The sequence below is a fragment of the Hyperolius riggenbachi genome, chromosome 8, assembly GCF_040937935.1.
Source record: "Hyperolius riggenbachi isolate aHypRig1 chromosome 8, aHypRig1.pri, whole genome shotgun sequence".
In the NCBI taxonomy this organism is placed as follows: Eukaryota; Metazoa; Chordata; class Amphibia; order Anura; family Hyperoliidae; genus Hyperolius; species Hyperolius riggenbachi.
The window spans coordinates 149,684,899-149,698,213 of NC_090653.1; the positions used below are offsets into that span (position 1 = coordinate 149,684,899).

A 13,315-nucleotide genomic window follows, 5' to 3' on the forward strand; every position below is an offset into this window, starting at 1 on the left:
CTCAATCGCAATCGCATGGTGGAAATTGAAATGCGATTGCGATCGCGATCGGAATCGCGATTGCAATCACGATCGCATTTCATAGTGGAAAAGGGCCCTTACTCTCTCCCTGACTGCCCTTTATTACTTTCTTCCAGTAGCACTGCACACAGAAGACAGTTTGCCTCCATAATTGGCTGATCACTGTGGCCAAAAGGAAAGACAGTTTTTGCAAAGCAAACTTTGATGTCACTTATACTTAAAAATGGCCACAAAGCGAAAGAGTTGTTTAAAAAAGAATACGAAAGTAAAACAACTTATTTCTATTACTAAACATAATAAGTACAGTATATTTATATGTACATTTAAAATAAACCCTCAAAAATAGTTCAACACATTTGTATCTTAATATCAAAGCTTATTTTAGTAGATTTTACAATAAGTATAGAAACAGGGGCCTTTTCATTAAAGGGAACCAAGCAGCATTTTTATCTCCCAGGGCAGCTCAATAGCACAATGTGGGTCATTTTACATTTAAGTGTTAAGTACAGGCTGAATTCTTCTACTTCTGCCAGTTGGCAGGTTGCGTTCTGGGCCGCCTAAGTCCTAAAGGAGCAAATTCTTTGCGTATTGGTAGCATTAGTTGTTGGCCACTTTGCACTTTGGCTGGCCAGATCCTGAAGAAGCCGACTTCGGGATTTGGCTGTAACATGTATGACATTGGTAACTCATTCATCTGGACAAATCATCTAACTGTCACTGCATGCCCGGGCAGGAGATTTTACCCTGTGTGGCACAGTTGGTGATAATTTATTGGGGAAGTACACCACCTTTTCAGTTGTGAAATTCTAGAACATAATGCATAATTACAGGCAGTTTTGAATCTGATGACTTTATCTATAGACATAATAACCTTACATGTTTATTCCAGTGGTTACAGGGAACCAGTTAGAAGAGACAGTTACAAACAGCTTTGCATCATTCATTTATGGCATCCGCCCAGGGCATCTCTCTGATATTGTGCGTCACAGAAGTAAGCGCATGATCCTGGACAACATCGGAGTTGGCCTGATTGGAAGCACAACACAAGTCTTTGATATTGTGCTGAAATATTGTCAGGTATTTCCTAATATTTACTTTACTATTTATTTTATATAATTAACAATGCAGTTAGCCATACTATTTAGTTGCTATAGGATAGTTCCAGACTTGGTCTATGTCAATGAAAAACTGTGTACAGTCATTAATAAACATTTTGCTTGTGGTCATTAACTGCTGTAATTTATTGAGGAATAAAGGTAAGTAAAGGTACATGTTCATTAGATAGATAAAGTATATTAGAAACAAGAAACACTTAAGGTCTTATAGATTTACAGTCTGGGGGATAGTGGAGACTCTAGGTGAGGAGGCAAAAGGGAGAACTGGATGATGCAAGAGTGAGAAGGTTGTCAGACTAGAGGACAGAGGGGTTTTATGGGAGCAATAAAGGTGGGAGAGTATCTAGATATTAGTGAGAAAATGTATGGAGGGGATAACTTATAGAGAGCCTTTTATAATGTGGTTAGGAGTTTGAACTGGATCCTTTGGGTAATGGGCACCCAGTGTAGGGATTAGCATAGAAGGGAAGAGGTAGTGGAGACGGGCAGCAGAGGCTGGAAGGGAATTTAGAGGTGTCAGTCTGTGTGGTTTTTTTTGGTATTCTGCAGAGTAGGATGCAGTAGTTGAGATGGGTGTGATTAGGACATGCACAACCATTTTAGTAGCGCCTGGTGTGAAGAAGGGACAATCACCAACCTTTATATGCACCATCATCACTGGGCCATGCAAATAACAAAAAAGCAAAAGTTTACCTGAACTATCCTCCGACTATACAGATGTAGTGTTGAAAAAGAAGTCCAGATTCACTTAAATTATATAAACACCTGTCATTCCTTTCTGTGCCCCAGTCCTACTCTATTTAAAGTACTTCTGTGTTCCTGACATACATCTGTTACTCATTTCCCTATCTTAGAGTGAAGGTGGGTAATGGTGAATTATATCTGATGATTCAGTTTGGTAATGAAAAGTGCAAGAGTCAGGAGCAGCACACCTTACCGTATTAGTTTGGGTGCAGAACCAGGGGTGCAAAGCAACACCCTGTGTCAATCAAGTAGTAGAAAGGATTGGTTAGCACACCAGCTTCTCCAAGAGCAAAAGTGTTAGTTTATTCTTCCATCAAAATGTCCAACACTATATGTTTACAATTGTTTCGGGGCCACGCAGGGTCCCCTTCTTCAGAACAGTGCAGACAAACAATTCAATGCAATGTAACCCCACCATATATACACCTTGTGATAGACAGAACCAGCCATCATTGAAGGGAACACCCCCTTGTCAATTATCAATGTAAACAAACTAAAAGTATATAAATACCACATTGATCATAACTTTTAAATACATATGCATACATAGCATATGTCATATACAACATGTCCTAATAGGATCTCATGTGCATGGCTTATAAGTAATAAATGGCTTATAAGTAATACATTTATTACTTATAAGCCATGCACATGAGATCCTATTTAGGACATGATGTATATGACATATGCTATGTATGCATATGTATTAAAAAAGCTATGTGGTATTTACCGTATATACACGAGTATAAGCTGACCCCCCAACTTTTACCTATAAAACAAGGGAAAAGTGACTGATCGGAATATAAGCCGGGGGTAGAAATTGCAGAAGCTATAAATACTGCCAACCGTACTCCCTGTAAGCCCTATGTTGTTAAACAAAACTATAATCCATTAAAAAATACTGATAAAAATCCCCCTCCCGAGTGCCCTGCCACATGCCATATGGTTTGTGCAATTAATTCTCATTGTAAAAAAAAAAGCCATTGTAAGTCTACAGCAAAACGCCTTTTAAAAAGATACAATGCAAGAAATTTCCATTGAACGTAGAGAGAATAAAGAAAAGCAGTATGTAAATCTATACCTCAAAAACATCTATGTGAGCAGTGAAGGGATGCGAGACATGAGTTCCCGAGTTCCCTAGAAAAAACCCTCCACTGCCCCCTTAACCCCCCCCTAACCCCATCTCACATCTATGACGCAATGGAGTGGTACTTAGCCACTAGAGGGTGTCATAGATGTGAGACAGCAACAAGCAAACACGGGAGATCTGACTGCGAGGAACAGTGAGTGAAAGCTCCCGACATACGCCAACACTCTGCTTATGAAGCCTGTGTATGCCAGTGGGACACATACACTGCCGAGCCTGTGTATGCCAGGGGACATGCTGCTATTTATTTTACTGCTCCGCTCTGTGGGGGGTGGGGTGAGGAGGTTGGAGACTGTGAGAGACACATGTCACGTATCCCTTCACTGCTGACTGAGTTTCGTCTGAACAATTCTGTCAGCACTCCGCAGTCCTTCCTACATTGGGCACATGGCGGGGGCACTTGGGAAAGTGTTAAGACTCGAGTATAAGCCAAGACCCACACTTTTGGCTCAAATTATTTGCCCCAAAATCTCAGCTTATACTCGACTATATATGGTATATACTTATAGTTTGTTTATATTGATAATTGTCAAGGGGTGTTCTCTCCAATCATGGCTGGTTCTGTCTATAACAAGGTGTATATATAGTGGGGTGCACATTGCATTGAATTGTTTGCACTGTTTTGAAGAAGAGGACCCTGTGTGGCCCCAAAACAATTGTCAACATGTAGGTTTTGGACATTTTGATGGAAGAATAAACTAACACTTTTGCCCTTGGAGAAGCTGGTGTGTTAACCAATCCTTTCTACTACCAGTTTGGTAATGAGGTATGAAACTGAATGACGGTGGTGGCATTTATTATTGCTATTATCAATGATATGAAGAATGTTCGCTATAGAGTACAGTCAATTCACTATTGGTATATAGAAATTTTACATATTCAGTTTTTCTTCTTATACATTTTTTCAGGATCTGCATTTTTCAGGTAATGAAGATTCTGCCCATTGTTCTGTTTATGGAAGAAAAGGTGTAAAGTTGCCTCCCACTCTGACGGCTTACGTGAATGGAGTAGCTGTAAGTGAATCTGTCAGTAACATTACAATGTTAGGTTTATAAAACAGTGCAGCATATCTAAGCTGTATGTTGTGATTTCAGGCTCACTCCATGGATTTTGATGACACCTGGCATCCTGCCACCCACCCTTCTGGCGCTGTGCTTCCTGCCCTCTTGGCATTGACGCAAGTACTTTCACAAAGCAGGCAAGTGACTGGTGAAGAACTACTGATGGCGTTCAATGTGGGGATAGAAATACAAGGAAGACTGATGGGATTCTCCAGTGAAGCAAAGACAATTCCTAAAACGTGAGTGGAAAATACTTGTTCATTTCATTTTCGACTTACCATCATTGGTTATTTTATGACACTATTACTGTGCATTATTACTAGATTGTAAAACTCTGTACTTGGGTATATTTCAAATATCTTCACTCCCTTACCAACACCTGGTTTCCATGTATGATTGCTGTACTATTGAGTGATGTCTGTGTATCTCCTGCCTACTCAGCCATGTAAGCAATCTGCTAAAAGGTTTTCAAACAGGAAGAAGGAAAGTATAATCCTTTAAGAAGAAAGCATAGTATAGCACTTTAAAGAGAATCTGTACTGTCCAGTTTGTACAATAAAAAACATACCAATCGAGTCACTGTGATCTCCTGGGTACCTCTTTGCCGTTTCCGCCGCGATCCTGGCTTTTAATCGCCAGTTTTAGGCAGTGTTTATAAACAAAAAACTCGGCTGCTAACCAAGAAGTGATGTATGTGTTTATACAGTGGGATGCGAAAGTTTGGGCAACATTGTTAATCATCATGGTTTTCCTGTATAAATCATTGGTTGTTACGATAAAAAATGTCAGTTAAATTTATCATATAGGAGACACACACAGTGATATTTGAAAAGTGAAATGAAGTTTATTTTAATTACAGAAAGTGCGCAATAATTGTTTAAACAAAATTAGGCAGGTGCATAAATTTGGGCACCACAGAAAAGAAATGAAATCAATATTTAGTAGATCCTCCTTTTGCAGAATTTAAAGCCTCTAAACACTTCCTGTAGGTTCCAATGAGAGTCTGGATTCTGGTTGAAGGTATTTTGGACCATTCCTCTTTACAAAACATCTCTAGTTCATTGAGGTTTGATGGCTTCTGAGCATGGACAGCTCTCTTTAACTCAAACCACAGATTTTCAATGATATTTAGGTCTGGGGACTGAGATGGCTTTTCCAGAACATTGTACTTGTTCCTCTGCATGAATGCCTTAGTGGATTTTGAGCTGTGTTTAGGGTCATTGTCTTGTTGAAAGATCCAGCCCCAGTGCAGCTTCAGCTTTGTCACTGATTCCTGGACATTGGTCTCCAGAATCTGCTGATACTGAGCGGAATCCATCCAGTTTTAGATTCAACAGTCCACAGCACCTTATTCTAAAATGAAGCTGGCTTGTCCAAATGTGCTTTAGCATACCTCAAGCAGCTCTGTTTGTGCTGTGGGCAGAGAAAAGGCTTCCTCTGCATCACTCTCGCATACAGCATCTCCTTGTGTAAAGTGCGCCGAATGGTTAAATGATGCACAGTGACTCCATCTGCAGCAAGATGATGTTGTAGGTCTTTGGTGCTGGTCTGTGGGTTGACTCTGACTGTTCTCACCATTCGTTGCTTCTGTCTATCCGAGATTTTTCTTGGTCTGCTACTTCGAGCTTTAACTTGAACTGAGCCTGTGGTCTTCCATTTCCTCAATATGTTCCTAACTGTGGAAACAGACAGCTGAAATGACTCAGTCAACGTTCTGTATCCTTCCCCTAAACCATGATGGTAAACAATCTTTGTCTTCAGGTCATTTGAGAGTTGTTTTGAGACCCACATGTTGCTACTCTTCACAGAAAATTAAAAGAGGAGGGAAACTTACAATTGACCCCCTTAAAACTGAGCTTACTAAGCTAATTTGAGTTCCAATAATTAGTTCTAAAGGTTTTGGAATCAATAAAATGACAAGAGTGTCCAAATGTATGCACCTGCCTAATTTTATTTAAACAATTATTGCACACTTTCTGTAAATCCAAAAAACTTAATTTCACTTCTCAAATATCACTGTGTGCGTCTCCAATATGATATTTTAACTGACAATTTTTATCCCAACAACCAACGATTTATACAGGAAAATCATGACGATTAACAAGGTTGCCCAAATTTTCACATCCCACTGTATGTATGTATATATATATATATATATATATATATATATATATATATATATATATATATGGGATGCGAAAGTGTGGGCAACGTTGTTAATCGTCATGATTTTCCTGTATAAATCGTTGGTTGTTACAATAACAAATGTCAGTTAAATATATCGTATAGGAGGCACACCCAGTGATATTTCAGAAGTGAATTGAAGTTTATTGCATTTACAGAACGCGCACAATAATTCTTTACATAAAATTAGGCAGGTGCATACATTTGGGCACTGTTATCATTTTATTGATTCCAAAACCTTTAGAACTAATTATTGGAACTCAAATTGGCTTGGTAAGCTCAGTGACCCCTGATCTACATACACAGGTGTATCCAATTATGAGAAAGAGTATTTGAGGGGGGCAATTGTACGTTTCCCTCCTCTTTTAAATTTCTCTGAAGAGTAGCAACATGGGGATCTCAAAACAACTCTCAAATGACCTGAAGACAAAGATTGTTCACCATCATGGTTTAGGGGAAGGATACAGAAAGCTGTCTCAGAGACTTCAGCTATCTATTTCCACAGTTAGGAACATATTAAGGAAATGAAAGACCACAGGCTAAGTTCAAGTTAAAGAGAACCCGAGGTGGGTTTGAAGAATATTATCTGCATACAGAGGCTGGATCTGCCTATACAGCCCAACCTCTGTTGCTATCCCAAACCCCCCTAAGGTCCCCCTGCACTCTGCAATCCCCCATAAATCACAGCCACACTGCTGACAAACAGCTTGTCAGAGCTGGCTGTGTTTATCTCTATAGTGTCAGTCTGCTGCTCTCCCCGCCTCCTGCAGAACTCCAGTCCCCGCCTGCATCCCTTCCCTCCCTGCTGATTGGAGGGAAGGGACGGGGGCAGGGACCGGAGCTATGCAGGAGGCGGGGGAGCAGCTGAGACTGACACTACAGATGTAAACACAGCCTCACAATACGGCTGTGATTTATGAGGGATTGCAGAGTGCAGGGGGACCTTAGGGGGGTTTGGGATAGCAACAGAGTCTGGGCTGTATAGGCAGATCCAGCCTCTGTATGCAGATAACATTCTTTAAACACACCTCGGGTTCTCTTTAAGTCTCGAAGTGGGAGACCAAGAAAAATCTTGGATAAACAGAAGCGACGAATGGTGAGAACAGTCAGAGTCAACCCACAGACCAGCATCAAAGACCTACAACATCATCTTGCTGCAGATGGAGTCACTGTGCATCGTTCAACCATTCGGCGCACTTTACACAAGGAAATGCTGTATGTGGAGGAATCCTTTTCTCCGCCCACAGCACAAACAGAGCCGCTTGAGGTATGCTAAAGCCCATTTGGACAAGTAAGCTTCATTTTGGAATAAGGTTATTTGGGCATAACAAGGGGCGTTATGCATGAAGGAAAAACAACACAGCATTTCAAGAAAAACACCTGCTACCTACAGTAAAATATGGTGGTGGTTCCATCATGCTGTGGGGCTGTATGGCCAATTGGCCAGTGCAGGGACTGGGAATCTTGTCAAAGTTGAGGGACTCATGGATTCCACTCAGTATCAGCAGATTCTGGACACCAATGTCCAGGAATCAACAGTAAGGCAAAAAGTCCAGGTCAGCACACCATTTCAAGATGCAAGTTGTCTCAATTTATTGCTTCATAAGCACACGGAATTGTTTCGGGGCCACGGCGGGTCCCCTTCTTCAGATAGTGCAAACAAACAATTCACCAAATCAGTGCACATCAAATATATACTCAATGAGGTGGATAGCCACCCATGACAATCAAAAAGAACCTCCTCCCATCACTCCTTACATCACATGTAAACAACATTGCAGATCTATGCAGTATAGGACATCATGTATGTGAAATTTCACATTTACAGTGTATATGCAATTACAGTCCTGCCTCAAAGCTTATTATGCCTATTCTACCAATCCAGGGTGCCCACGGCTGCAGTGTTTACTCACCCCCATTGTGGTTGAAATGCACTTTTGTGTCTGTTCTTTAAGCCAAATCAGGGACAGTGCCCCCAATCATGTGCTATTGCTTTTGTGCGAGTATTTTTTCTTTTGAAATTTTCTCTTAAGCCTCTCACTGGCACGATCCCCCTTTTTCTTGCGGCCGTATGCAGTTATGTGCAGTGGGAAACACTGTGTATGGTTGCTATGGCAGCCAAGTAGTGTACCCGCTGCATTGACGGCGAATTGAGAGCCAAGATTGGCCGGTGGTTCCCAAGCCCATACCCACAATGTGACGTCGTTCGCTTGGTTGGATGGGCTGGGATGTTTCCACCAAGACGTCCAATGCGACGTTATCGGCGCATCATTAGGGCTGGCCAAGTGGTTAACACGGTGACGCGATGTTCGACGATATCCGCGCATAGCGAATGTGACGTAGCGAGGGCAGGCCCGCAGCGGAAGTGATGCAGTTTCTATGGAAACATGCACTCGGAGCACACGGTAACCGCTGGAATGGCCGTGGCGCGAAGCAGCGACCTATTAGGTTTGAATAGGGCTGTATCTTCGCCCCTTCTGGCACTAGTTGACATATGGGGGTAAGTAAACACTGCAGCCGTGGGCACCCTGGATTGGCAGAATAGGCATAATAAGCTTTGAGGCAGGACTGTGATTGCATATACACTGTAAATGTGAAATTTCACATACATGATGTCCTATACTGCATAGATCTGCAATGTTGTTTACATGTGATGTAAGGAGAGATGGGAGGAGTTGCTTTTTGATTGTCATGGGTGGCCACCTCATTGAGTATATATTTGATGTGCACTGATTTGGTGAATTGTTTGTTTGCACTATCTGAAGAAGGGGACCCGCTGTGGCCCCAAAACAATTGTCATATTCCACGTGCTTATGAAGCAATACATTGAGACAACTTGCATCTTGAAATGGTGTGCTGACCTGGACTTTTTGCCTTACTGTTGAATGCTTGGGCTCAGCATTTACAGGTCATAGCACCTGCACCTTGGGTAAGGTGTGCCACCTCTGCAACACAACTGTATTAATGTCCAGGAATCAGTGACAAAGCTGAAGCTGCGCCGGGGCTGGATCTTTCAACAAGACAACGACCCTAAACACTGCTCAAAATCCACTAAGGCATTCATGTAGAGGAACAAGTACAAGGTTCTGGAATGGCCATCTCAGTCCCCAAACCTGAAAGTAATTGAACATCTGTGGTGTGGCAGAGGGGGAGCGTCATGACGTGATGACGTGAGTTCCGGGCCCTCCCACGATCCGAGCTGAATCTGAGGAGCATGGCGTTTGGCGTCCCCGCAGCTGAGACGGAGAGACGCTGATCCCGGCTACCGGGTGTAGAGGCTGGGGGAAGGGCGGAGTGGCTTTACCGGCGTGTGGAATCCTAGAGGCCAGTGGAGACCCAAAGAACCGCCCCCCGGGTTACAGCAGAGAGGAGCACCAGGGCGCGTGGTTGGAGCGACTGAGTCTGCTCCCTCGCCGGGTGTTACCGGGGCTCCTGTGAGGACGTTTTGTGGTGCCCTTATGAGGCTTAAAGGGAGTCACCATATGAAGAGCCTGGTGTGCGGACTTGCGGAATAAAGGCCGCGTGGAGTTAGGCCTGACAGGTGAGGAGGAGGAGGAGGAAGGAGGAGGTTAGCAGTCGCCATGCGGGCCTAACGATATACTGGACTTGGCACGTAAAGTCAGCTTAAAAAGTATGGCGGGGGGTACCAAGAAAAAAGGCACAGAATCTGGTGCTGGCCCAGCAAGCAACCAGGGGACTAATGCCCATAAAACCCCGCAGAGAGGGACGATTGATTTCTTTACCCCGGCTGGAGCAAGTAGTCCACGTGAACGGACAGTCGAACACAGTGGTTCCCCACAGAGTCAGTCAAGTAAAAAAACCACAAGTCTGGAGGAGGTTTGGGCCTACCTTAAGATCCTACCAACGAAGCAGGATATAAGTGAGCAGACGGAACAGATTCTTGCAGCCACTCATGCTGAAGTAGCGGGGGTAAGGGAAGAGTTGGCGGCTGTTAAAGCTAAGATGGAATTACTTGAGGGGGAATCACGGGAGCTCAAAACCGCTATAGCGGAGTTGCAGCAATATAAAAGCAATCAAGTGAAGCTCAATAGAATCCTGTGTGCACAGATGGAGGATACACAGAATCGATCGCGGCGGCAGAACATCAGGATTAAGGGGATCCAGGAGTCAGTAAATGCAGAGAGCCTGCAAATAACGGTGCAGGGAATTTTTAATAGGATACTGCAAAGACCGGAAGAGCAATCGATAATAATCGATAGGATCCATCGAGCCTTGAGACCAATGCCAAAAGCGGGAGAAAGAGCCAGAGATGTGATTTGTTGCCTACATTATTACGCAGAAAAGGAGGCCATCATGGCAGCAGCATGGAAGAACCCTGAGATATCCTTAGAGGGAAAACCGATTCAGCTGTTCCAGGACCTGGCGGCGTCAACACTCCAGCAAAGAAGAGCCCTGAAGCCTCTGCTACAAGTTTTGCAAAAGGAAGGTGCTGGATATAGGTGGGGACATCCGTTCTCCCTAAACATTAAAAAAGGTGCAGTAGTATTTGTTTTAAGAAACCCGGAGGAACTCCCCGATTTATTTCGGGTATTGAATATACCGGTAGTAGCAGTACCAGACTGGGATCCAGAGGGCATCATGCTGGGTAAGACGCGGAATTTCCGCTGAAAAACTTTAGTGACATTGCTTTTGGTTAGAGACTAGCCCCAGGTGTTATTGAACTATCCTATACGCCACCATTGCTCTATACTCCTTTATAAGAAGAAGGGGGGCCCTTGGAGAGACTCATATCTGGCCACAGAAATTGTACAGGGAATAAGAGCTCTAACCAGGAGAGAGTGGGCCGATATGTATCGAGAGGCTTATATGTGTAGTTTGTTGGTTTTTTGTTTTTTTTCTTCCTCTTTTCCCTTTAAAAATGTAACATAACGGGGGCGGAGCCAGCGCTCGATGCAGCTAGACGTGTTCTAACTGAGCTCCTGCATTGCCGCTTAATCCGGGGCTAAAATCCTCTACCACAGCACATCTTTTCACAGCAGACCCCTCGGATCCAGCAGTGTGACACCCCTGTTACATCCCTACCGCAATGCCGAGGGAAAAAAATCAGCAAACAACGGCGGAGAAGCTTGCCCGCTTCCAACGGCCAGACTCTCAAGATGGCGACGCGGCCTGCAGCCATGAGGCAAATACAGCCGAGGACAGCTCATCCAGTGATACGGAACCCCCGACGTTGGTTCCGATCCCGGAGGCAGAAGAACCTACTCTTACTGTCATATACGCTAATCTCCTGGCAGCTATAGCCGAATCCAAGACCTGCCTTACGTCTAAGATTGAAGAGATGCGGGTGGAGGTAGGCCTCCTGAGACAGGGTCTAAGCAATCTGCGTCAGAGAACAACGGATGCAGAAGCCAGAATCTCTACTCTAGAAGGGCAAATGAAGCCGGTCCCAGGACAAATTCAACGGCTACAAACATCAGGTACTGCTACTTGGGAAAAAATAGACGATATGGAAAATCGCTTAAGGCGAAATAATGTCCGCTTGATTGGGCTGCCAGAAAGGGAGGAGGGCACAAATCCTGAAGCTTTTATGGAACAATGGGTAAAGAATACACTCGGCACAGAGGGCCTCTCTAATGCTTTTATAGTAGAACGTGCCCACAGGATCCCAGGCCGTGCGCCACAACCTGGCGCCGAAGCAAGGCCATTTATTGCACGCTTCCTCAACTTTAGAGACCGGGATACTGTCCTGAAGCTAGCACGGGGGAAAGGAGATATCATCCATGGCAATACTAAAATTCAGGTCTTTCCAGACTTTTCGCTTGCACTGCAAAAACGGAGAGCTACATTTTTTGACATTAAAAAGAAGCTTCGGGACAAAGGAATCTCTTACTCCATGATTTACCCAGCCAGACTGAGAATCATCCACGAAGGCAAGACTCATTTTTTTGACAATCCTAAAAGCGCACTGCAATTTTTTGAGCAGAACTTCAGGGACCGTTAAGCTCTCTCGCTGCTTCCTCCTGTTAGAACAGCTTAAATAGTATACGAGCAGACTTAGTCTGGTATTGTACTGTATGCTGATATAAGATGTCCCAAAAGTTCTGTGCACTTATCTCCCTCACTGATTTTTATGCAATTTGTGCCTATATTATGCTGATTTAATAAGCAATCTGCTAAAATATGATAGTGGCAGCTACTAATCTGACCTTCCTCTTTACAGGGTTCACAAATGCCAAAGGCCTGCTATATTATATACTGCTTTTAATATATGTAATACATAACATACATATAATACACTGCTTTTAGTGGCTACTTATACGCGCATGCGGCTTCTCAGTGAGCCATGCTGCATACCCCCACTAGTGGAGTAATCCACAAATCAATCAGTGAGATAGTTGCAAGCAAGCAACCTCACTTCAGGAGTTGTGTTTTTTATGTTTATATTTGTTGTTTGCAAGTGCTATGTTTACGGCACTTACACTTCTCTGATTTTGCAATAATCAATAACCGTTCATTCAGACGGAAAATATGCACCATAGTTAGGTTCATCAGATGTACATTAGTTTTGGAGGATGGGAGAGAAAGAGTAATATGGAGATGGGTATACTACATATGTTGGTGTGACAAATTGGGCCGTGACTCAGAGACCCGCCAAATAACCTCTATTCAATTACCAAATGGGTAAGAACCTAAAAATCTTATCATGGAATGTGCGGGGGCTGGGTACCACAATGAAGCGGAATTTAGTCTTTACTTATGCCAAAAAATACGACCCAGATATTCTCCTTCTCCAGGAAACCCATTTAACCCTGGAAACCATATCTAAAATTCGAAGACATTGGGTGGGTTGGTCTCAACATTCTGTATTTACCTCTAACTCAAGAGGAGTTTCGATTTTAGTGCATAAACGATTAAAATGGGAACCTCTATCCTTCAAAATAGACCCAGGGGGAAGATACGTATATGTTCATGCAAGAGTAGATTCTCTTTCTTTAAAACTGCTCGCAGTATATATACCCCCGTCTGCTTCATTGGAGGTGCTCCGCCCAATTATCTCATCAATATTAAATGATGGTGGAACT

At 43.3% G+C, this 13,315-nt stretch overlaps 1 protein-coding gene across 2 annotated transcripts in view; it reads left to right on the forward strand.

Annotated features, from left to right (window-relative positions):
• Nucleotides 1-13,315, forward strand: part of LOC137528344 (cis-aconitate decarboxylase-like) — a 39,580-nt gene that overhangs the window by 6,099 nt on the left and 20,166 nt on the right. For both annotated transcript variants that reach the window (XM_068249622.1, XM_068249623.1), the window contains 3 exons: nucleotides 911-1,098; nucleotides 3,936-4,040; nucleotides 4,122-4,327. In XM_068249622.1, the coding sequence (XP_068105723.1) occupies nucleotides 911-1,098; nucleotides 3,936-4,040; nucleotides 4,122-4,327 (499 nt within the window). The remainder of the gene's footprint in view (nucleotides 1-910; nucleotides 1,099-3,935; nucleotides 4,041-4,121; nucleotides 4,328-13,315) is intronic.